General features: G+C 27.4%; 3 protein-coding genes across 7 annotated transcripts in view; all 3 read right to left on the reverse strand.

Annotated features, from left to right (window-relative positions):
• Positions 1-1,895: 1,895 nt before the first annotated feature.
• On the reverse strand, positions 1,896-5,779 carry LOC118447862 (protein maelstrom-like). The gene is made up of 10 exons (XM_035880369.2): positions 5,515-5,779; positions 5,124-5,322; positions 4,642-5,016; positions 4,401-4,573; positions 4,045-4,266; positions 3,794-3,943; positions 3,686-3,722; positions 3,387-3,464; positions 3,188-3,241; positions 1,896-2,998 (listed from the first exon to the last, which is right to left on the reverse strand). The coding sequence occupies exons 1-10, from the start codon at positions 5,650-5,652 to the stop codon at positions 2,982-2,984; spliced, it is 1,443 nt and encodes a 480-aa protein (XP_035736262.1). The 5' UTR covers positions 5,653-5,779; the 3' UTR covers positions 1,896-2,981.
• Positions 5,780-5,954: 175 nt separating this feature from the next.
• On the reverse strand, positions 5,955-7,195 carry mRpL12 (mitochondrial ribosomal protein L12). Its single transcript, XM_035880395.2, has 4 exons — positions 7,035-7,195; positions 6,675-6,918; positions 6,307-6,438; positions 5,955-6,217 (listed from the first exon to the last, which is right to left on the reverse strand). Exons 1-4 carry the CDS (start codon positions 7,097-7,099, stop codon positions 6,101-6,103), a joined length of 558 nt encoding a protein of 185 aa, XP_035736288.2. The 5' UTR covers positions 7,100-7,195; the 3' UTR covers positions 5,955-6,100.
• A 1,542-nt stretch (positions 7,196-8,737) lies between these two features.
• The window catches only part of step (cytohesin steppke), a 72,014-nt gene continuing 54,108 nt past the window's right edge, over positions 8,738-26,643 (reverse strand). For all 5 annotated transcript variants that reach the window (XM_035880376.2, XM_035880377.2, XM_085656061.1 and 2 more), the window contains 5 exons: positions 18,340-18,945; positions 14,804-14,915; positions 13,362-13,589; positions 12,928-12,997; positions 8,738-12,806 (listed from right to left, as the gene is read on the reverse strand). In XM_035880376.2, the coding sequence (XP_035736269.1) occupies positions 12,719-12,806; positions 12,928-12,997; positions 13,362-13,589; positions 14,804-14,915; positions 18,340-18,945 (1,104 nt within the window). In that variant the 3' untranslated portion in view covers positions 8,738-12,718. The remainder of the gene's footprint in view (positions 12,807-12,927; positions 12,998-13,361; positions 13,590-14,803; positions 14,916-18,339; positions 18,946-26,643) is intronic.

Below are 26,643 nucleotides of genomic sequence, written 5' to 3' on the forward strand. Positions count from 1 at the left end.
CACGCACACACATACATATGCATACATATAAATTTATCGTATATGTAACTCTCTGTGTAAATTAAATCAAATGTTTTTAGGTAACAAAATTGTTATTGTATTATAATGTACAAATGCGGCCTTCTCATATCAGAATTATCAAATTATATATGTATATACTCATAATATATATATATATCGTAAACGATATGTATTATATGTATATGTTTTTCTAAATAATAATTAAATCGTACAGCGAATGATAATAGATTAACGACGATAAACACAATCTTATATAAGTATTGAAACCGTATAAAAAATTCGTGACTTTTTTTGAAGACGATGGAAGGATGGATGGACGTTTTTCCTTTTTTTTCTTTTCAATGTATAAATTGCATTCTCAGAAATGTAACACACATCACGAAAAGAAAAAAGAAAAGAAGAAAAAAGGTCGCATATCTTTCATACGGCTCTTGTGTTTATGATCATAAAAAAAAAAAAAAAGAAAAAAGAAAAAAAAGAGTGTTTCATTGGTCTCGATGCAAATACGTCTTTTTTTTTTCTTTCTTTTTTTTAAATTCACGCATTATAAATAATTAAGTGAGAATATGTAATTAAGTGTAATAATAATAATAATAATAATAATAATACTGATAATGATGATAATAATAATAAGAAAAGAAAAAAAGAAAGAAGAAATAAAAATTAATTGTTTGTGTGTTAAACGATTGGATATAAATGTTTTATTTTTATCTCTAATAAAAATTAAACATTTCAGGAACGACTTTATATGTTTAATTACATACTACACACACACACACACACACACACACACACACACACACACACACACATATGTGTGTGTAGTATATTATGAATCTAAAGAATCGAAATTTTTTATTATAAAATTCTATTGATATATAATAAGTCGATCGATTTTATATATATTCGATTATTAATAAATAATTTTGATTTTGAATAAATCGAAAATCGATTTGTTAAATCAAAATTGATTTTAATACATATTGAAAAAATTGAATTATCGAGAATAAACTATGTGATACAATTAACGCAATAATGATTAAAGTCGATAATTAAAGTCTCGACGAATTGTTACATTGTCAATGAAAGATGAAAATAATATGAAATATTTTATTCGTTTATCACCTTTCATGATTTTGTTATAAATTAATAAAACTTTTATTTAAGATATACCGTTTTGAATATTTACTTGATTGTTGCTTCTTTCTTTGATTGAGACGAAATTTTCATGGGGATTCAAAAATAAATTTGAAATATTTGTTTTTTGTTTGTTGTTTCTTTGACTTTTTTTTTTTTTCTTTTTTCTTTGATATCTACAATAAATATTTCCATTTGTTTTTCGTACGAATAATTACTATGCTTTTCTTTTTCTCGACAGTACCATCGGATTTAAAATATATATATATATATATATATATATATATATATATATATATATATATATATTATAAAAATTATGTATTTTAAAAATACAGTCTCTTTTATATACAGGATATTTCATTTTAAATGTGATACGGTCGATTTATCGCCGTTCTTATTGCTGTGTTTTATAAACGAACGTTTCAAATATTCGTAAGTAGATTTTGAGAATGAAATACGATAAGGATTTTGAAGGTATTTCATTAAAGCTATCTCAGAGAAGTTTATCATCGAGATAGGTAAGACACAAAACATCTTTTTATTTGATAATCAATATTTTCAATCGTACAAAAATTTCAGAGAATATTGATACAAATCCAACGAGAATCTATAGAATCTAATTTTTTATCGATGATCTTTCATCGATTTATGTCAAATTGAACTTTTAATAAACTGTACAATCCCAAACAATGGCATTAATTTTCCTTAAAAAAAACATTTGACGAATCAATGAATTCTCATTGATCAATTTTTTCTTTCTTCGCTTTTATTATTTTTTGTTTCTACATTTAATTCATTTACTTTAAAATTTATTCCAGTAAAAGTTTTTAAGTACATCATTTTAGACAGGAGAGAAAAGGGGGAAAGTGAAAGGGTAATATGTACAATAACATTCGGCAATCATATAAATAATATTATTATAAATTCTTTCTATTAGATTGTAAAATTAAAAAAAGCATTGAACATTTATTTAATCATAACTATGTATATATAGATATAGCGCCGTGGTGTTTTTTATAAAATATATAATCATCAATTTTATATATATATATATATTGATTTATTTTGTACATACGATAAAAAAAGAAAAGAAAAATAAACGTTTTCCTTCTTTTCTCCTAATAAAAAAATATACATATATATATATATATATATATATATATATATATAAATATATTATATTTAATATTACATGATAATTTTTGCAGGTAGCAAAATTCCTTTGGTATATATATATGTGCCAAATATATATATATATATAATATATATATATGTGTATGTAAATATATATATATGTATACGTATATGTATATATATATACATATATCTACATTCTTAGGAAAAAAGATCACAGAAAAAAGAAAGTTGGATGAAAACAATCGAAACTAGTAAGTATAACAAAATATTAGGGTGATATTCTTCGTTTTTTAATAATAATAAAAAAAAAAATAATAATAATAATAATAATGTTTCGATATAATCAATAAAGTTAAAAATATTTAAGGTCTTTACAACGATAGATATATATATACATATCGATAATAAAATAAACGAAAAGAAAAAAAAAGAAAAAGAAAAAAAAAAGAAAAGCTCTCTTAATAATTATCGTATAATATTTTCGATGAATTATCACCACGTCTATAAATCATATAGTAAATATTTCTTTTAATTTCTTTCGTTTCTAATTAAATTATTATTTTCGCCTATTAATAGAAAAATAATACTGACGCGTTAAACATTATTACATATTACACATGTAAGTAGAAAAATTAATATGTTTCAATATCCCTTAATTAAAAATATATATATTTGGCTTGTGATTAAATGGCTCCGTGTCCTGTTAATAAAAAAAAAAATAAAATAATATTTTTTAACATATATAGCATTAATATTATTATTAAAATTATATACATATACATATATGTGTGTATGTATGTATAGAAATTATACCAAATTATTTAAAATGATATATATATATATATATATATATATATATATATATATATATATATATATATATACGAACCTCTTCCAGTTACATATTTAGTCATGTTCGATGTTCTTTTCAATCCTCTTCCTTCTAAAATACGATAAATATTACATATAATTAATTTCGAATTATAAAATAAATCGAAATTAATATTCCGATATCATAAAGGATTTTTTCAAAGTTTTTATCATAATCCTTGAATAAAAATTAATCACAAATATCATATATGACTTACTAGCTAATAGAGTGTTCACATCAGAAAAATCTTGATTTTCAATATTTTTACTAGAGCCAGCAACAACAGCAGCAAAGCCTATAAAATAAACAAAGTAAGATGTAAATAGAAAGATATAACTTGAACGCGCGTTGTTAGGTCAATTTCATATATAGAAAAGATTATTGTCGTAAATAGCAAAAACATTTGTAAAGATGTTAACATGGTAGGGAAAAAAAAAAAGAAAGAAAGAAAGAAAGAAAGAAAAAGAAAGAAAGAAAGAAAGAAAGAAAAAGAAAGGAAGAAAAAACAAAACTTACTTTTTGTATTTGGAGGTCTAAGTGGTCTTTCAAATTTCTGTAAAGGCAAATAATATCACATATAATAAAAGAAATATAAACAACATGAGAAATTAAGTAAATATTTACAACAGAATGAGAAACCGAAGATGATGATGGTGATTCGTTAATTTTAGCATAGTCAATTATTGTTAACGGTTTTTCGTTCTTATTTTTTTTAAGCTTTGATTCTTCTTCTATAGTGCTTTTAGAAACTTTGCATTTATAGTCCCGATTTACCTAAATTATTCGAACAATTTTTAACGATTAAAAAAAAAAAATATATATATAATATATTATTTATATCTTTAAGAAATTAATTATTTAATATACACTCTTACTTCAGATGAACATAATTTTGTATCATTGTATCGTTTAGTATTCAATGAAATATTCTGTAATTTATCGCATAAAATATTTTTCATTCGACTAAAAGAACAATGAATTCCAGGAATTAATTCAATTCCTAATTCATGACAACAGTAATCACAAATAGTATATGCCCATCGTTTTATTATTGCCAAACTGCAAAATTGACTTCCTCCATCTATATTCTTATGATACTAAAAAAATGTAAATAATAATAACAACAGATAAATGATATAAAATTAAAAATTCACATAACACTTTGATTTATTACATTATCAAAATATTCCTATACAAGTATGATTCTTCGTTAGATATTTCAAATACTTACGTCACATTCAATATTTCTCTCGAATGAATATTTGTCAGTCATAAATTCTTGTTCCCCAATAATTTCTGGAATGGGAATGAAATCTTCCGGATTACATTTTTTACTAAGCGTAGCATTACGCAATGTGGTATATAAAAATTCAATTGAATATACCATAAATGTATTATCAGAACCTACAATAATAAATAATTTATTAAAAACAATATTGTTTATAATTTAAAACTATTAAATATTAATTTACCTGCAGCTTCTGTTAATTGATTGAGAAGTGATTGTACACCTTTATTAATATTATTTATCACAAAAAATGGTGGATATTGATTATCAATCATATCTGGTTTTAAGAATTCTATTAAATCCACATACAAATTGTGAAAATCTTTTTCACCCTCAGAAAATTCAGGAGGAATTTTATGACTACATCGGCTAGTTTCTAAGGATTCCCAAGTATATCCCAAATCAGGTTTTATATAGATAAGCTTATGATGATATTTTTCAATACCATATTTTAATGAAAATACTCCAACGGCATATTCAACAGGTGCGTATATTTTCTTATCTTGGGTAATATAAAGCCAATTAAAGTGTAAAAAATAAAATTTATATTCACTCAATTCTGTAAAAATATATATGTATGTATATATATATATATATAGAATTTCATATTTTTCTATGATATTTAAAACTAGAATATGTATGCACGTTATTAAATAATATACATACTATTACTCGTTAGACCTTCATTAATATGATCTATTATATATTTCCGCATTTTTAACTTAAACTCTGTTAACTCACGTTCTTGTTCTTTAACAAGAATTACAGACTCCCCGATATTAGTTCTTTTACCCTTGCAAGTTAGTTTAAGTTTCTTTTCATTTGCTAAATCTATATAAACTTGTTTCTCATAAGGTGATAATTCCTGTAATAAAGAAATAATTCCAAAAAATTATTCAACGAGTGATTTTATTGTATTTAATTGAAATTTAACCTTCACCGCATCGAATAAGGCATAACAATGAATGTCAAAAAAAAAAAAAAAAGAAAGAAAGAAAAAGAAAAAAAAATTACACAAAGGACAAACATGTACTTTTCAAATATTTTATAATTTTACCTTCCATGCCTCACTACATGCGGGATCATTTCGAACTTCCAGAAAATTTGCATAAATATGACCCTCTCTCTCTTTACGTTTTCTCCACTCTAACATAAAATAATAAAATGCGTTGTGACTTTTTTGCTTCTTCGGCATTTTGAGTTTCTACCTTCTATGCAAACAAAACGGATAATGTAATATAAACGTTACAACGAATTACGATAAACTGCGATCTCTTATTCGATTTTAGAAGTAATATTACGTATTTACACCAGAACGGCGCTGTTGTTAATTTCTCTAATTCGTTAATCGTTAACAGCGCCTCTATTGATGTACTTCTAATGTGAATCCTTTTAATTATAAAAGAAAATAATCAACAGGATCGTAAAGCTATCAATATCAAAGATAATTATATAGTTTATACAGAATCAAGATTTAATTTTCAAATCATCATACAATCGTAAAAATATCCTAAATAAATTATAAAATATACAGAGATTAAGAATGTAATTATTTCATGAGTTAATTAACGATTTAAATAAATGATTTGTACAATTTATTTGTAAAAAATACATACAGTTTGATTATAACGTAGAGTAACACATTACGTAATTTCTATTTCTCCACCAACTTTTTCAATAGATTCCTTAAGTTTAGTTGCCTCATCTTGTGAAATATCTTTCATCACAACAACCGGTACGCTTTCGATAAACTTCTTAGCCTGAAATAAAAAAAAAAAAAAAAAATTAAAACAAAAAATATTTTAAAAAGAAAAAGAAAGCTAAACGTCTTAATAATGATATACAATACCTGTACAAGATTTGTATTTGGTAACAAATTCTTTATCTCCTTGATTAGAGATACCTTCTGTTTATCATCGAATTTAATTAACTTCACGGTAAATGAAGATTTTACTTGTTTCGGTTCCTCCTCTACTTCATCCTATAAATAAAAACATTTATTATTAATATAATAAGGATGGAATCTTGTCTTTATATTAATATTAGGTGGACCAGAAAGTAATGTCGTTTCTGCGCATGTAGATATTTGATTGTGATTAAAAATAAAAACTTGTTAAAAATTTATTCGCTTGAATTTAATTTAAGAAAGCGACATTACTTTCCGGTCCATCTAATAATACTTAAAAAGAAAAAAAAAAAAAAAAAAAACTTGCGTACTGATTTTGGTGCAGCCATGAAGCCTCCTACAGGCATGATCGGAGCATCGGGCAAATTTAATCGTTTCTTTAATAAATTGCTTAGCTCCATTACCTCAATAAGATTGAGGCTAGTTATATCGTTAGCTATTTTGTCTAACTTTGGATTAACCGGTTTGTCTAAACCTTCTGGAATTGGAATAGTTAAAGGTTCTGTTGGTCTTGACGTTGCAGCTGGAGCTGTATCGGTTTGACAAACGACGATACTGTAAAAACGATATATAATATATTAATACATTTTACAAAAAGGAAAGGTTACGGTGAGGTTAGTTTCTGTAACAGATGAAAATTTAAGGAAAATAATCAAATAAAATATTCTTACCATTTGTGAAATTGACGAAATTGATGAATACTTTTTCTACCTACTACACGCAAAGTGAATATCATTTTTAATATTAATGATATTCTTTATCTTCGTTTAAAGGATCCTTACAATAATTGTACAGTCTCGTTAAATGGAGGTTAGTAACATTTAATAGCAATGTTACCAACATAAAATATTTCCAGATAAATTAATCCCTAGATAAAATTATGTAATACATATTTAATATATAATACTATAAATTGGACAAATATAAATATACAACAAAAAAATATATACATACAAAAAAAGATGAAATATAACAACTTTATTTATATAACCAATCAAAGATTATAGAAATATACTCTAATAATTTACATAATATTCTTCAGTATGATCATGTTATCATATTTTTTTTAAGCCATAGTTCAAGTTGGTTATCCTGCTTCTTTATATATATATATATATATATACACACACATACACGTATATATATATATACATTTAAAAAAATGAGACGTATAGAAAAAAAAAATAAAAAATAGAAGAAAAAACTCTCAATTCCCAAAACAACAATTTTTGTCGTGTATGCATTCTTACCCATGCAATAAGAAATGAGAATGTTTATTAATTATGTTTAAATTAATACATACAAGATTGATGTAAATACAGCACGTACTTCATATTGTTTTTTTTTTTTTTTCGTTTTGCATACATAACAATGGAGAAAGAAATAATATTATACAAGGAAATGTACAAATTCTCTGTAATGATGCGTTTTACAGGCATATTTTATACAATATTTCTAAAAAGTCGATCGATCATCTTGCTATTACATATACACATCTTATTCTTAATTCTTAATCTCATCATATCTATCGGAAAAGAAGAGGAACTGCAAGAGATCTTAGATAAACTAATTTTAACTACGTATAAGTTCTAATTTCGCTTAAACAAAGAAAGAAGGCAAGAAAATAAAAAAAAAAAAAATAAAAAAAGAACATTAAAAAAAGAAAAGAAAAAAGAAAGAAACGAACAAAAACAAAAGAACAGTATAGTACGAGAATATAAAGAAAAAGATACGAATGTAATAACAAATATATCCGATCGATATACATACATACAGTCATACAGTCATACATACATTCATACATTCATACATACATACATACATACATACACACAACATACATACATACATACATACATCATACATACATACATACATACATACATATTTTTTATAGTCTCGTCGAATCGAAATTAATCAAAAAATATATTTACAACAGATTTTATATATATATATATATATATATATATATATATATATATATGTATATATGTATATATATATATAAATAATTTTCAAGGAAAATACACGAAAGGATATTTAACAATTGAATTGAAAAAGTAAAACTAAGAGGAGTTTATGCTTTTGATCGATTGTGCATGTACACTGTACAATGAGAGAGAGGAAGGTGGAGGGGGAAAAGTTTAAGAAATAGAGGAGAGATTAAGGGTTGTTAGGAGGAGAGTAGGGGGATGGATGTGGGATGAAATCGACGTAAACGTGACAAATTGCTCATAACGATACTCTTCCATCTTAACGATAAAGCGATTAAAGCGTCAAATTCTCTCGATTGCAATTTTTTTTCTCTTTTTTTTCTTCTTTTCTTTTCTTTTCTTTTTTTTTTCTTCTTTTTTTCTCTTTCTTCACGTATGCGCGCGAGTATATCGATCATAATCTTTTACTTTTGTTTCCTTTGTTCTCGCGTGTTATCCCTTTTTTTTTTGTTTTGTTTTATTTTGTTCCTTAATCTTAATAATCGTCATCGTTATTTTGTTTATTTGTTTGTTTGTTTGTTCTGTATAATGTATGCAGTAAAATAGTAAATAGGCGAAAAGACAGAATGAGATGATGGCAGCGACGATATGGAAAAAAAAAAGGAAGAAAATAATAAAAAAGAAAAAAGAAAATAAAATAGTATGTAGAAAAGAAAAAAAACAAAAGAAAGTAAAAATAATAAAAAAAAAAAAGTTGAAAAAGTTATCGAGAAATACATCTAATAATATTTCTAATATTTCTAATAATATTTCCGACATTGTTTTTCTTTTTTTCTCTTTTCGGACGGGTAAATTTATTACGCATGCATACATACGACACGCACGCACGCACACATCGATATTATTTATTAATTAATTTGTGACGTTATCGTTAATGTTCAATTTTTCTTTTCTATTTTAAGCTTTAAAAAATGTCCTCTATTTTTTGCATTTTTGTCTTTATCATTTCTTTTTTCATTTCTGTTATTTTTATTTTTTTTTCTTTTTCTTCTTCACTTTTGTTTCTTTTCTTTTTTTCATTTTTCTTTTATTCTTTTTTTCTTTTTTTCTTTTCTTTTTTTTTGCTAATCGAGAAACTATATTAAACGACATGGCTGAGAGACCCTCTCTCTTTTACCGGTTTCTCTCTTTCTCTTTTCTCTCTCTTTCTCTCTCTCTCTTTCTCTCTCTCTCTCTGTCTTAAGATTTGACTACTAGACAATATAATAACGAACGCACGGACGTTTGATTTGTGTGATAATAAATCACGTGTGGTGTCGTATCGTTTTAAAAAACTTATTGGCTATTTTATTCTTATTGTTATATTTTTTCTTTTTATTTTATTTTTTTTTGTTTGTTCATTTCTTCTTCTTCTACTTCTTCTACATCTTCTTCAACTACTTTTTATGCGCTCGCTTATATTTCTTCGTTTATTAATTAAATGTATTGTAATAAGGCGTCTTCGATGTCCAATATTTCCTTGTATAGAGCAAAAAAAGGTATCTCTCTCTTTTCATTCTCTCTCTCTTTCTCTCTCTCTCTCTCTCTCTCTCTCTCTCTCTCTCTCTCTCTCTCTCTCTCCATCTATTTCTCTTTCTCTCTCTCTCACTAATTTTTTTTCTTTTCCTTTCTTTGTTATATTGTTTATATTGTTGTGTGTGATGATATCCGTCGTTTCTCTATATATGGCGGGATCGCTGTAATTATATATGACTAGCTTTGAGGGGAAGATCTTAAAGGCACCTGCATTCTCCAATCGATAATAAATTTTAAGTAATACCAACAAGACTGCAATTTTCAGATTATAATATACACATTCCTCAGATTTAAACGATATATATATATATGTATATATATATATATATATCCTTTTTTTTTTTGTTTTAAACGAGGAATTTTCAATTATATGCGACTCCGATTTAAAAAACTATTTTCGAATGATGATTCGATAGAAGATTCAAATTACACGCACATTATGCATTATAATAATAATAATAATAATAATAATAATAATAATAATAATAATAATAATAATAATAATAATAATAATAATAATAATAATAATAATAATAATAATAATAATAATAATAATAATAATAATAATAATAATAATAATAATAATAATAATAGTAATAATAATAATAATAGTAATAGTAATAATAATAATAATAATAGTAATAATAATAATAATAATAATAATAATAATAATAATAATAATAATATAATAATAATAATAATAATATAATAATAATAATATAATAATATAATAATAATAATAATAATAATATTAATAATGGTAATAATAATGAATAATGAATAACAATAATTATAATAATGATAATGATGATGATAATCTCCAAGAAAGGTTATATCTCCATTTCCTTTTACCTTCTTCCTCATCTTTTTTTTTTCTTATTATTATTATTATTATTTCTTTGTTCGTGTTGTAAAAACGGGGTATGCAGACGTTTTGGATTTTTATCGAATTTACTACTTAACGATAATACATATATATATATATATATCATATATATATATATATATATCATATATATATATATAACTACTATATTGCAATTATATATATATAATAACAATGATATATAACTACTATTCATAGCAATATATTATCGTTATTATATATCGTGTTTATCGAATATGGAGAATATAATTTCACATGCTATACATATATATGTACATATTATATGTGTGTGTATATATATATATATATATATATATATATATGTAATTTCCATATTCAATATTATGTATATAGATGTGTGTGTGTGTGTGTGTATGTATGTATATATATATATATATATAATTTTTTGTGTTTTTATATTCCAACGAAGAACATCCTAATCTAAAGACATAATTGGCCAATTACGCCATACTTATTAACTGTACGATAATGTACAATGTTTTTCTTTTTTCTAGGAAAGTTTCATGACGTTCATCATTTCGAAACACGCATAAATCTACCACTAGAGTTTTATCTATTCACATTTGTTCAAATAAATACACAGCTATCACATTGATACACGCTCCTTAAAATTCTATATATTTTCTTCTTGTCTCTCTTCAAATTCGACAAAGACGTTGCTTTTGTTGTTCTTGTTGTTCTTGTTCTTGTTGTTGTTGTTATTGTTATGTTATACGTACGTACGTATTATGTATATACATATATGTATGCATATATATACGTATATATCTTCATTGATATAGACAATTTTCTAATGAAAAATCATTTGGAGGTCTTCCTCATTTGTGACACATGTGATACATTTTACAAGAAGGACATTTACAAGATAAATAATTTTACATCATTCACATAGTCTCTTTATCTCTCTTTCTCTCTTTTTTACTTTCTCTCCCTTCCACTCCCTCTTTCTCTCTCTCTCTCTCTCTCTCTCTCTCTCTCTCTCTCTCTCTCTCTCTCTCTCTCTCTCTCTCTCTCTCTCTCTCTCTCTCTCCCTCTCTCTTTTCGTCTCTCTATCTTTTTCTCCCTCTCTTCTCGAACGATCGTTTCGTTTAGAGTCTCGATTAGATAATCCATTTAAAACTGCCAAAAAAGTAGACAAGATTTCACTCTTTATCCACTTTTGATTTGTAAAATAATAGTAAAGGAAAGTTTTATTATTAATAACTTTTTATATACTTTTGTATTCGACCAAATTCTATAAGAAATTTACAGGGAAAATTTCTATGGGAGTTTTTCTTCTCCCTCTCCTTGTCCCTCTTCTCTCTCTCTCATCCTCTTCTTCCCCATCCCATTATTAAATAATTGAAAAATCCAATTCACGAATACAATAAAGTTATTCATAGTTCCTTCTTTATTTTTCTATTTTATTACCTGCAACCATCTTATTTGTTTTTGTTGCTGTTATTGTTATTGTTGTTTGTTAGCAGCATATTTTAGGCTATCTCTTTAGGAATATTAAAAACTCTTCTTTTATAAATCATCAATCATTCATTGATCGATCTTCAGAGACAAACGATTATTATTATTATTACTATTATTATTATTATTATTATTATTATTATTATTATTATTATTATTATTATTATTATTATTTTCTTCCTTCTTGATAGACACACTATCTTTTCATTTTCAAAACTATGTCGAATTATTATTATTTTGATCAGTGCCTTTACACACACATATATATACATATATATACATATAATATATTTATATATGTATGTATCGGTATCTTGTCTCTTTATCTTTTATCAATAATGATGCATCCCTTTTGATGCTTCTAAAATGATCAGATCTTATTCTGATCGTGTTCTAAGATCTTCAAAGTAAACTTTGAGATCTAAATACAGTCTTTCATGTCAATTGAGTTACTTTCGAAACTCTACTCTTTAGTTATTATTTAACTCTTCGAATAGACATTTGTCTTTTGTGCTTTTTTCTTTCTTGCTGCTAGCATATCATAAAATGGATTATGTGATATACTTTGCCTAAAATAAAAAAACAAATGTATTATTAAGATAATGTTGTTTACCCTTTTTTCTTTTTTCTTCTTTTTAATAGAATATCAAAAATAAAAGATCAATATACTCGTGTATATATTCTACTAACCGAACGCATTTGATCCATTCATCTTTCTCCTCGTCTGTTGCCGCAGACATTCTGTACACTGTATGCTTTCCTGTTAACAAACAACAACAATAACAAATTGTACAAATTGAATATATAGAGATTAATTTAGATAATTGTACCTTTGTTACATAGAATTGAATAATAAATATCCTTAGAATATATAAAATGATGCCATTTATAATAAAATAATTTTTAAATACTTGCTTCATGGGAGCTTAAAGATATTTTCCATCTAATTTATGTTTGCCTCGTCGAATATCATAAATTCATCATAAAAAAAAAAAAAGAAAAAAAAAAGAAAAAGAGAAAGAAAAAATACCTCAATTTCAGATCAAAACAAATTGCAAAAGTTTTGATATAGGAATGTTATCTAATTAAATAAAAACTATTTCAAATATTTATTATCTGTGTACCTTCAACGACCTTTCCTTCGCTATCAGTTTTACATGCTTTGATAAATTCTGATCCAGCTGCATAAAGTTCAAAGCAATGCGGCTTGTGTCGATCTTGTACTTCTCTAACTTGTATGTTTTCTAACGGAATGATACCACGCGGTTCCTTGTCCGTCGTATATTCAAAATAATATAGGCAATTGTCGTTTAGAATGAACCACCGTCTTTTCCAGCTTTTGTAACGTCCACCTGAAACAATCATTGGATACATTTAAAGTTATAAGAATCAATGATATCAATCGAATGCATTATTTACCTGCTGTCTCCGTCAGGGCAGCAGAGGGACAAAGCGATAATAATATAAGAACAGGCCTCTTTTTTCAAGCATTAAAAAGCGCTTCAATTGGGGTAGGGTGATGTGATCAACTTAAACCACTATATACACGTAACATTCCTTATTCACACGTCTTTTCTCTTCTTTTCTTTGTCATACAATTATCACGGTAAAAAAAAAAAAAAAAAATAGAAAAAATTTATCAACAAAAAAAAAAATCATATGACTCTTATATTAACTCAACAAGCGGCACACACACACACACACACACATATAATTGGAACCGATGATTATAAAAGTTTGATCTAAAGTAATATATTTTTTATTCGGAGATATTTTGAAATTTGATTTTGAATTGTGTATTTTTTTCTTCCCCCCTTTTCATAATTAGAAACAAAAAGGAAAGTATATTTATTCTCGGGGAAAAAAAAAAAAAAAGAAAAAGAAAAACAAAAATTTTGCGTAATTTAGAGAATTTCAAAAATTAAAAAATTTCATCGATTCACGCGACCATAAATATTTACAAGATACAAATTTGAACGCTTGAGAAATCATATTTGATATATCCAATGGCAGAAAAGCCATAAAAAAAAAAAAAAAAAAAAAAAAAAAAACCGCAAATCTCATACGCGATCATTAATATTCGTTGGAATTTTTTTTTTCTTTTTTTATACATATAATGTAAAAAAAAAAAAAAATAAAAAAAAAAAAAAAGGAAAAAGGAAAAATTGAAGTTGGAAACGTTATGTAGAAAAAAAAAAGAAGAACGAAGAACGAAAAAAAAATTTTATTGCTTCACAAATATCAGATACTTGTTATAAAATCTTTAATTTTTCCTTTTTCCCTTTCGCATGAGATTAATAGTTTTTTTTCTCGGTATAACTTTTCCTTTTATGTAGATGAAGAAAAAGATGCATTTCAAAGAAGAGATCGGACGTGATTATTAGAAGTGACGCTAAGTCGAAAAGGATGAAAAAGTGTTGTTGACAGGATAGACAGACTACTAGAAGGAGAAAGAAAGAGAGAGAGAGAGAAAGAGAGAGAGAGAGAGAGAGAGAGAGAGAAAGAGAGAGAGAGAGAGAGAGAGATAGGTTTGCTGGATTGACGAGGCACGTCGACAGGAAATTACCTTGCTTCCAAAGCCAGCCTTCCTTATCGGGGTTAAAGAAGGTGTGCATCAAATCGTTGCCATCGTCTTCCGGGATCTTGAATGGTTCCGTTTTTATACTTTCGTAAAGACTCTGAGAAGCAAACGAATTCATTCATTACATACACACATATACATACACACATATATATATATATATTTATATCACGCGTTCGCGATCAAAATTTTTTTTATTTTAAATAAATAAAAAAATTAATTAATTAATCGATCGATCGATCGAGTTCTTTATGTGGAATCAACGCATAAAAAAAAAAAAAAAGAAAAGAAAAAAAAAATTAAGAAAAGTAAATTTTACAACGAGATTCACCCCCTCCCCCGTCCCTCTGACCCTTCCTCCTTCCTTCCTTCCTTATCCCAAGGATTGGTTTTAATAAAGAATATTTCGTGTAAATTGATCGACAATGTTTTAAGTGAGGGGAAAAGAAAAGGAAAAAGAAAAAGAAGAGGAAAGGAAAAAAAGAGAAAAGAAACGAAAGGATTGTAATAAAAATAAATAGAATAGAAGGTTCAATTTCATCAATGGCGCCTGGAGAATTCGCTAAAGTTACATGTATAATAACGATCATAATAACTTCGTCGTTTAAATGGCGATCAAAACGATTCTTGGGTTATAACAACGTGGCTCTCTCTCTCTCTCTCTCTCTCTCTCTCTCTCTCTCTCTCTCTCTCTCTCTTGGTATACTATTACTATACTCATAAATCTGTCATTAAAGAATCATTCCAACGGAATAGCGAGATTTCTCCTGACCCCTTATACCCCTTTAGCTATCATGGCGTTTAACCACCACCACCATCAACCAACCAACACCATCAAAGTCTAGTAATATTATATGAACGAACGACGGACGTTCGTTCATTCTATCGAGGAGACACTTGCATAAGCTTGCCAATTGCTTTATATATCCCGTTGCAAAAGCCAATAGACCGTGTGCATTTGATATATTATAAAAGAAATGTCTCGCGAGAGATTCACGAATAAAAAATATCTTAATATTTTATTGACCGAATTTTATAGAATGCAGATTACATATATTTGATGATCTTTTTCGTTTGTTTGTAATCCATTCTTTCTTTCTTTCTTTCTCTTTTTTTTTTCTAATTTTCTTTTTCTTTTTTTTTTTTCAATCTTCCTTTTACTTTTTTTTCATTTTATTTGTTTGTTTTTAATTTTCTTCCTCTTTTTTTTTTCTTTTTTTCATAAGTTTTTTCATAAGTTTTACAAAGTGAAATTATTTCATATTCGTCGATAACGAGAGAAAAAAATAATCCATCGTATTTAAGTTTCATTGAAATAATACGAATAGAAAAATAAAAAAAAAAAAAAAAATAAAAAAAAATGTATGATTGATTCGGTAAGTAAAATATTATTGGGTTTCTTCTCTTTTTTTTTTTTTTTTGAGATTTATTTATTTATTTATTACCGAACGAGTATTCATTTTTTGTTTTGATACTAAAAATATTTCGCGTTCAAGAGTCCAGAAATTTCGGTGGCTTTGAGATAAAAGATAACCACAGTACAATACTGCCTCTGCTACTACTACTACTACTACTACTACTACTACTACTACTACTACTACTACTACTACTACTACTGCTGCTGCTACTATTACTTGTTTACTTTGAGTAAAATCATACTTTTTATGACCGGAAGAGGTCGAGAGAGTTCTGTTTGCGAATGTTTCTCTTCTGATAATATATGAAAATTTACAATTTTCATTATTTCTTTCTTCTCTTTTTTTTTTTCCTTTTTTTTTTTTTTTTTTTTTAACGAAGCTCTTAGATATAAGTAATAAAAGTTTTAATACGATAAACAGCTTTCAAATGTTATTATTAGATTAGAACTTTGTGCGACGAGGGATACTTTTTCTATGGTATCTATCAAATTTCATTATAGGCTTGATGATATAGGGCTCAATCAGGGCTTCTTTGCAATGTTAAAAAAAAAAAAAAAAAAAAAAAAAAGAAAAAAAAAAAGAGAAAAAAAAGAAATCATTTTTAACGTCACTACTGAGTCCTAAAAGTGAGACGTTTTAAATTGGGACGAGAAGAGAAGAAGAGGTCAGGTTAATGAGATGATAGATGATATATATACACACACACACACACACACACACACATACAAATAAACACGTATACGATTGAGCCTCCGTTTCCAGGAAGATCGCTTCCCCTCCCCTTCAATCTCCCACGTCCCCTTTACCCTCTAACCAACTATCCAAACACCCACCCACCCAATACCCATCCACTTATATGACGACGAGTGGCCGTCACCAAAAGAAGCACAGCACATTGCATAATTCGCTCGATCCTTTCCCAAGGGTTTTTTTACCCTTTTGAAAGGAAGGAGATGGGTAGAATGGGGTAGGGTGAGGTGGGATGAAATAGGATAGGGGGGGGGTAAGAAGAGGGAAGTCAAGTGTACCGAGAAAACTCTCTGCCATGTGCAAGTAAAATAAAAAAGAAAAAAAAAAATATATATATATATATCTTATCTCTCGACGTAAATAAATTATCTCAATGGCTTTAGCACGTTGAAATGTCACTGTTACTCCTTCTCTTCCTCCTCTTCCTGCTATCATCTTCTGCCGATCTATGGATCTTTTCGTTACGCAAATGAGTAATTATACGAACGACTGATATATATATTCCGGAAAAAAATTAGATGTTTAATTTTTTCTTTTTTTTTTTTTTTTTTTTTTTTTTTGCAAAAATCATCTCGTGTTTACTCGCTAAAATCTATTCGAATTATCTCAACAACAACGACAACAACAAAAATCTATTAATTTATTCTAAAAGTTGAATGAAAAGAATGCTTAAAGAGGAAGTTTCGACCTAGAATTTTTTTTTTTTTTTTTTTTTTAGGAAATAAAATTGTACAAAAATCAATAAAAAGAAGAAAAAAGATATTAACTTTTCAACTTTGTCAAGTTCAATCGTCAAAAGTGTTCGAATTTTTTTCTTTTTTCTTTTATAGATTCACTTTCGCAAAATTTCGTACGATTTAAAAATACGTTCGTTCTTCCATTTTTTTTTTCTCTCTCTCTCTCTCTCTCTCTCTCTCTTACAGAAAAGAAAAGAAAGAAAAAAAATACAACTTTTTATAAGTCATATGTCATTTAATATATTTCGTTAAAGGAAAAATTCTAAGGAATAATTTTTCTTTTTCCCATAATCCTAAAATTCCGAAATCTTTCCTCACTCCTTTACTTTAAAGTAAGATCTTTTTCATTTAAAAGTAATCCAAAATAATATCCGTTCAGAATATATATATATATATATATATATATATATATATATATATATATATATACAAATAAAAATAAAATGATATAAATAAGAATTCGATCGCGTTGCAATTGTATTCTAAGATCTAATAAAACAGTAAATAATAAAGGGAAGAAAAAACAAGGAAGAAAGAAAGAAAGAAAGAAAGAAAGAAAGAAAGAAAGAAAGAAAGAAAGAAAGGAAGAAAGAAAGAAAAAGAAAAAAAAACTTACCACGAGTAATTCTCGTGGAAGGTCGCCGCCATTGTTGATACCACGATTCATAGATATAAACTGTTCTACGCTGGGCTTGTCCTTGACGCTTGGATTATGTAGGGACGTGTTAAGCATTATAATGGCGAAACTGAGAACATAACAGGTGTCGGTGTTGGTGAATATATTTGGATTTAGCTGACAGTATCTCTGTGCGAAACACTCCATCATCCGATCTATTTTCTGTGCCTCACCGGGCAAACGAAAGGACCATAAGAATTGTCTCAATGCCTGTACCAATATAAGATCGGTAAAATCATGGAGCTCGACGAAGGCACGTAATACGCGCTCGTTAAAATCGTGACGTTCCCCAAGATAATCGCCAATCGCTGTCTTGTTAAGGCCCTCCCCCTTGTAAAGGAACTGTGCAACATCCTCTGGCGTTGGTGCCAACAGGTTGTGCTCGATCAGGTACTCAATGCCCTTTTTCGGGTCCATGTTGAATTTCTTCCGTCCGATCGACGTCTGCTTTGCCTTGTTCGTCGGTTTCGTCTCGTTCGCGACGAGGCCTCCGCCCTCCATCGCCTCCATCTCTGCCACGACCTCACCAAGTTCATCTTTCAATTGCTGGAAAATAGAAATTCGTACGATTAGATGATAATTATCCAAGAATAAAAGATCATTCTCATTTTTTTTTCATGTTTTCTTTTCTTTTTTTTTTATTTTTTATTTTTTTTTTTTTTTTGATAGTTCGACAGCACATTATTTATTCGAACGAATTCAACAACTCTTGCCATATGAGATTATTTATTATTATAAAATGTTATAAATTGAATTATGAATTTTATTAGTTCCTTTGAAGTATAAAAAATATAAAACTGGTTATCGGCTATCAGGCTGACATTTTATGGAGGAAGCCCGAACTTAATTTCGTTTAAGTTGGTAATTTAAAAACCATAAAAAGAGATAAGAAATTTGTGTGTGTGTGTGTCTGTGCGTATGCGTGTTATCACATAAGTAATGCGATTCTTTCTTACTGGTCAAAATAAATGATAAAATAATTTTACAGTTTCGCCTAAACTCTTTTATTATAATTATTGACATATATATATATATATATATATATATATATATATATATGTAAATTATATACATTAAAAACGATGTATATATCGTAATAAACGATGTAAATTATCGATACAATACGTTTAATTTATAATTATCGAAATGTTTTAAGTAATCACACGTGCATGTCGCTTCTCTCGCGTGAATTTAAGAATGAGAGAAAAGAAAAAAGAAAAGAAAAAAAATAAAAAAGAAAAAAAAGAAAGAAAAACATTATCGCGAAAGCGTCGAACGATTAAAGTATCTCAATTATACTTTCCTTCGAGATTAATTTTATATTCAGTATTAATAAAAATAAATGCATCATATATACCTTATTTTTTTTATATAAATATATAATTAAAAAAATACAAAAAAAAAAAAACAAAAAGAATAAATAAATAAAAAGAATTTTCAAATATTATTACGAAAATTCATTAGAAATGTAATACGTTTTGAAATGCAATTTATTAACGTGTAATTATTCCTTTTAATCACGAATAGAAGTGTAAATAGAGGGAGAGAGAGAGAGAGAGAGAGAGAGAGAGAGAGAGAGAGAGAGAGAGAGAGAGAGAGAGAGACAATTCATTTAGAAATAGGAATACGTCTCGAAAATTATTATCTATTACCGTAGTACGTTGTTCATATGTATTTAGCGATATGATAGGCTATTTAATTTGTGTAGATTAATTAATAGATATGGCGAAATACCGTTCGAATCTTGGAAATTACCCAAAACTAGATTTCTGGTTTTGTCGGAAATAAAAACGAAAGATAATATTGTTCCTCCTGTCCGTCAGTTCATTTCCCTCTCTCTTTCTCTCTCTCTCTCTCTCTCTCTTTCAATAAACGAGTTAAATAACTATTCGAATATAACCTAGGTCCGAGTTAGAATATAACCATCATCATTATTACACCACCATCATTCCCAGCCCACACAATCGTCCTTCCTTTCTTAGCATCACAATGCATTGCTGACAAGGACGATGATATATATATATATATATATATATATATATATATATATATATATATATACATATATACGCGCACACACATATACACATATATACATATATAAGTAAAAGACAAACGCGTTAGCCTATATAGAGATAAAATAAAATTCCTTTTTAACTATATTGCAATCTTTCACAACGATTACATTTACATTATATTACGTTACATTACATTACTATTGCTCTCATCCGTAACGCCAACATGATTCTCACAATTTTCTCAAACAATAATAATATTTCTCGCATCGAGTAAGGCTGACGCGAACGGAAATACCATGAATTCTATATCACAATCGTTCTCTGTGTATCTCTGTTTATGCGTATATGTGTGTGTGTGTGTGTGTGTGAGCGCGCGCGTGTGTGTGTGTTTGTATGTCTTTCTCTCTCTCTCTCTCTCTCTCTCTCTCTCTTTCTCTCATTTCTACGAGGATTTCGAAATAACATTGGACCGATGCGTGTCCTTTTATCGTTACGATAAAACAGTTGAATTTCTACGAAGATTCATTTTCTTCTCCTTTTAGCCCCTCCACCCTGGCCAATTTAATTTAACGTTCGTCGTTATATTCAGAATTAATTCTCTATAACATAGTTTAATTACTTACTTACATATATATATATATATATATATATATATATATATATATATATAAATATATTATATACGTAATAAAAATATATTTATTATGTATTTAATATATATATAAATATATATTGTACTCAAGTGTATTGTATTGTATAATATAACTTTGTCTGAAATATTTCTTCGTCGATTCCGAAAAAAGTCGTTTTATAGAGGGTTAAAAAAAAAAAAAAAGAAAAAAGGAAAAAGGAAAAAAAAAAAGAAAAAGAATGCATAAAAAAGAATTCAGTCGATAAGAAGAAAGACCTTACATACCGACAGGTAATCATACCTTATCACATTTGATTATCTTCTTTTTATGATTCTGATTCAGATAATGTTTTATTTATTATTTCCAAGAAACATGTTCTCGCGCATGCATGCACGCGTGCGTGCGTGCATGTGTGTATATGTGTGTGTGGGTGTGTGTGTGTGTTTTCTGTATTAGAAAATTTAATTTAATCAGATTTTCTTTTAGTTCCTCGAAAAATGACTATGTACGAGAAAAAAATGCATATGAGAAAGAAAAAGAGAGAGAGAGAAAGAGAGAAAGAGAAAGAGAAAAAAGAGAGAAAATTCCTAATTAATCTTTAAACAAAGGATATCCGGTATAATTAACGTTACCACTGGAGACTTTCTTTCCCACCCCACTTGACTCGGTGAACGGCGGAAATTCTTTACGGCCAACTCTATGCTTACATGTAGAAAAAATTTACCGATTCACACGATATATCGTTGATTCCAACCTTCTTTTTCTCATTTAAGGAATATATTACAAAAAAAAAAAAAAAAAAAAATTGAATATAATTGTTAATAATATATCACTGCTATAATATAAATCAAGAATTGTTTATTTCAGGGGGAAAAAAAAAAAACTCAAAAAAATTATATACATAACGTAATAATAATATTATAGATTAAAAAATAATCCCATAGTGTACAAAAAATCCCTAGATACGATAATAGTGCCTCCACTATTAAAAGTCCCTAAATCCACGAAATTGGTTAAATTCACAAAAAAAGAATTACCTTGGAAAGTTGCTAGTAGCAAAAAACATTTCTCTTTAAAGTACCCTTCCCCATCCCTCTCACCCTCCTCTCTCTCTTCACTTTTTCGTCCTATGTTTTTACATCGAAGTCTTCAGATCCGTAGAAAATCCCTATAGGCAAAAAAAGTCCTTGGGACTGGATTAGATCGGATAATTCCTAGATCAAATGTCCCTAGGCGTGGTCAAAAACCATTTTAGGTGATTTTAAAACTCAATTAACTTCATTTTTCGAGGATTCTTTTTTTTTTTCTTTTAGATTCATAGTTAGGCTTACAATTTTGTGAACTTGGTTTATGACTTTATAACCTCAAAAAAAAAAAAAAAAGAAAAAAAAAAAGGAAAGGAGAAAAGAAAATAGCAACAACTTAAAAAAAAAAAATTTAGAAAAAGAGTAATTGATATTTAAAATTCATCTAGGAAAATTTGGAGCCCACTTAGAAGGAGGAGAGTCCTTTGGCCGAGCTCGTATATACCATAAGATATAATTTTAATCAGTATGACGAAAAAAATTATAAAGAAATAATATGAAAATTTTATGGAGCAAAAAAAGAAACAAAGAAAAAAGAAAATAAAACGGATATAACTGTTCGATAGTTTGAAAATAACGCGAATGACTAAACAGGAAAATTACAGTTCCTTGAAAAAACGATAAAGTACATCAGAGGAGCGTGCAATTTACGGTCTCCCATTGATCCGTTTCACTAGTGGTGTTGCTTTGACAACGGTGACCTTGAACAGACTTCTTTCCGCGAATGGGACAAAGCTAACTTCATTCTTTGTATAGTCCTAAAAGTATTTGCTTAGCTATCGTGCTTTTCTGCTGCTATGTGTATGTGTGTGTGTGTGTATATACAGTTTGTAGTATTATATATACATATATAATATAGTATATATATAATCCATATATAATACACATTATACATACTATACAATATATAATATATATACATATATATATATATATATATATATATATATATATAATTAATGTATAATACACACACATGGCGCCGCGCTCGCCATATGCACGCATACATATGAAACACAAGGTTTATTTTACTCAGAGGATATGTCGGAAACGTGATCCACAACCGATTAAGTACGACAAACGGTGACAAATGTTCATGCCGGAACATGAATTCATAGAAACGTGAGAGAAATCTTAAAGCCATATAGTATAGTAAGCGTGTGTATGTATGTGTATTGTGTGTGTAAAATACATTGACGAAGGAATTTGATTTCTTTTCATTAATTATTAATTAATTTGTTGTTCGTGTATTATCAATGATATATTAATATAAAATAATTTATATATAATGCGTATAAAATACATTACATATGTACATATGTATATATAATATATAATACACAATATATATTTCATATTTTTAATATTATATTATTTATGTAATATATTATTATATAATGTATTATTGTATACTATATTAAAGTAGTATTTGATAGAATGATTATGATATACTCTTGATATAGTATAACAGTATAATACCATAATATTTAGTATACATTATATAAATATATATACATAACACGTTATGTACACTATATAAATTATTATTATAATTATAATTTTTGTAGTATAATATGTAATACATTAATATAAACAATGAATAACATATAACACCTACGACGATAATACATATATATAATACATAATGTATGCGATTAGAGACAAATAATTTAATTCCATGTTCATACATATATATATATACATATATATATATATATATATATATATATATATATATAATTGGATATCGGAATACGAAATTTTCTCAGAATTAAAAGGGTTCATCGATTGGAAGAGAGAGAGAGAGAGAGGAGGGTATATCCCAATGAAATTTTATGGTATTATGCAAAACACAGTCTAGGAAAGGTCCAGCCACTGTCACGTGCAAATGAGTACTCTTATTATACTAAAACTACTAATACGGTTATTTATTTACCAATTGGAGGATACAAAGGATAATTCGATCACTTCCGATCGCTAAGTCAGTTTATAGTGGAAATAAAGACAAAAAGAACTAGACAAGAGAAACGATATGAGAAACGATAAATTAACATTTTTTTTTAGGTAAATATTAAAATAATATACATATATATATATAATATATAAAATATATAAAACATAAATTAATATTATAATTTATATATATATATATATATATATATATGTATTTATATAAATGTTTACAGAAAAGAAAAGTATTAGTTAAGTAATAAAGCATCCCTTTTCTTTTCTTTCAGAATATAATATAATATTCGAAAATTCAATGAGAAAAATCCTCTTAAAAGCACCAGAAGCCTATGGATAAAGAAGAAATCGATAGATAGATAGATAGATAATTCTATTTAATCCTCTTACGTCACATATCATGATACTTGTATTATATATCTGATCGATTAGATCTCTAAAAAGAAATTGATAAATTATAGTAGCAAGAAAATATATTTAATATATATATATATATATATATATATATTAGATTAATATAATAATTATAACGATATACATTTAATACAATATAATTATATTAATACAAGTATTATACATACTATCATTCTTTCAAATTATATATAATATTTTGATGGATATGAAGAAAAAAAAAAAAAAAAAAAGAATTTATCGGGATTGATTAAAAAAAATATAAAAAATAAAAAGAACAAAAAAATATGTTGCATCCGACATATACATATATACATAAATACATACACATATACACACACATTTGTATTTACATATGTATATCTTGTGCAATGAAAGTGAAACGGGTAAAGTGGATCAAACGACATTTTTCTGGACACACGCATAAACATACACACACACATACACACACACACACACACACACACACACACAAACAAACACACCTCGGAGTTTTCTAGCGTAATGGCAGACCCGCGAAAAATCGATGTCCGCCCGTATAAACGACGCGCCCATTTGCGATATTACGCCGATCAGAAGTATATCGTGGAAAATCGTACGTACATACGACCATAAAATATTTATCATAGCTGGACAAGAGGAATAAAGGGAGGGAAAAGCAGAGAGAGAGAAAGAGAGAGAGAAAGCTTAATCGAACGTTGAAACGAAGTAGTTACAACGGGAAATACACGTATAATAAATATATACATACGCACACGCATATGTGCGGTAAATATTCAACACACACACACAAATACATTTTATGTGTATTCTGCGACACGTGGATGACTCTCATAATGGAAGAGACACCCTCGACTATCATAATGAAGAGCATGAAAAAACATGGTGTTCTATCCCTCCTTTCCTCCCAACCACTCTCTCACTCTCTCTCTCTCTCTCTCTCTCTCTCTCTCTCTCTCTTTTTTTCTCTCTATCGCTTTCTTCCCCTTATGTATTTTAACGTTCGTTTCCATGAACGTTTCAAGCATTGAAAGAGAATACAACACGCTCGATAGATTCGAAACGATTAAGGGTGAAGATGAGAGAGAATGACTTTGCGAAAAAACGAACAGATGGTTTAAAAAAAAAAAAAAAAAAAAAAAAAGGAGGGGGGTCCATATTATTGAAACAGTATAAATAATTCGACAAATATTTTCACATGATTTTATCACTATGTACGATTATGGAGAATATTTTCAAAGAAAACACATTTTCGTATAGGCAAATAACGATTATGTTAGATCGTTCGTAAGAAAAATAAGATTATGTTCTTTATTATAATACTTCGTTATCATTATAACATACGTGTATACGTTGTGTATGTACTTACACGGTACTTACGTATGTAGCTTTTAGGTACGTACGGTTGAGGCTATGTTTCATTATTATTTCGTTTATCCTTATGGAAACAATGGAGGGATAACTTAGCTTTTGATATTTTTCAAAGGGATAAAAAGATAAAGAAACAATTTTAGCTCATGTTTCGAAAGCAAAAAGTTATCAAAATAAAAAAAAAAAAAGAAAAAAAGAAAAAAGAAATAAACTCCCCGAAGAGAGCACCAACACATGTATATACTTATATTTATATATATATATATACATACATCATACATATGTTCATATATACATATAACAATATCAATTATATAATGAATCTTGATTCTCTTTCATTTTCTTTTTTTTTTTTTTTCAAAGTACACAAAGAAAGAAAAAGAGAACGGGAAATGAAAAAAGAAATTCAATCGCGTTCGTTGTAAAGCCATTTTTAAAATTTCATTAAAAAAAAAAAAAAATAAAAAAAAAAAAAAAATCTACATCACTATAACTACAAATCCTAATTTTCTAAACTTCTTCCCGTCCCTCTTTTTTTTTCCTCTTGTTCAGACAAAAACGCATCATAGAAAACATAGTATAGATTTTTGAAAAAAATGTGTACTCGTTGGACAATATCTCTAAAATGCAAAATACAACGGAAGTCAGTCACTGTTGTAGGGGTGAAATAAGTCCCTCTCTCCCTCACGGCCCGTCGCTTATACTACATACATAGTACTACAACTACCACCCTAGTACTGCTACTGCTGCCGCCACCGTTGC

This window comes from Vespa mandarinia, chromosome 3 (assembly GCF_050613455.1).
Source record: "Vespa mandarinia isolate Hongniang chromosome 3, ASM5061345v1, whole genome shotgun sequence".
Taxonomy (NCBI): Eukaryota; Metazoa; Arthropoda; class Insecta; order Hymenoptera; family Vespidae; genus Vespa; species Vespa mandarinia.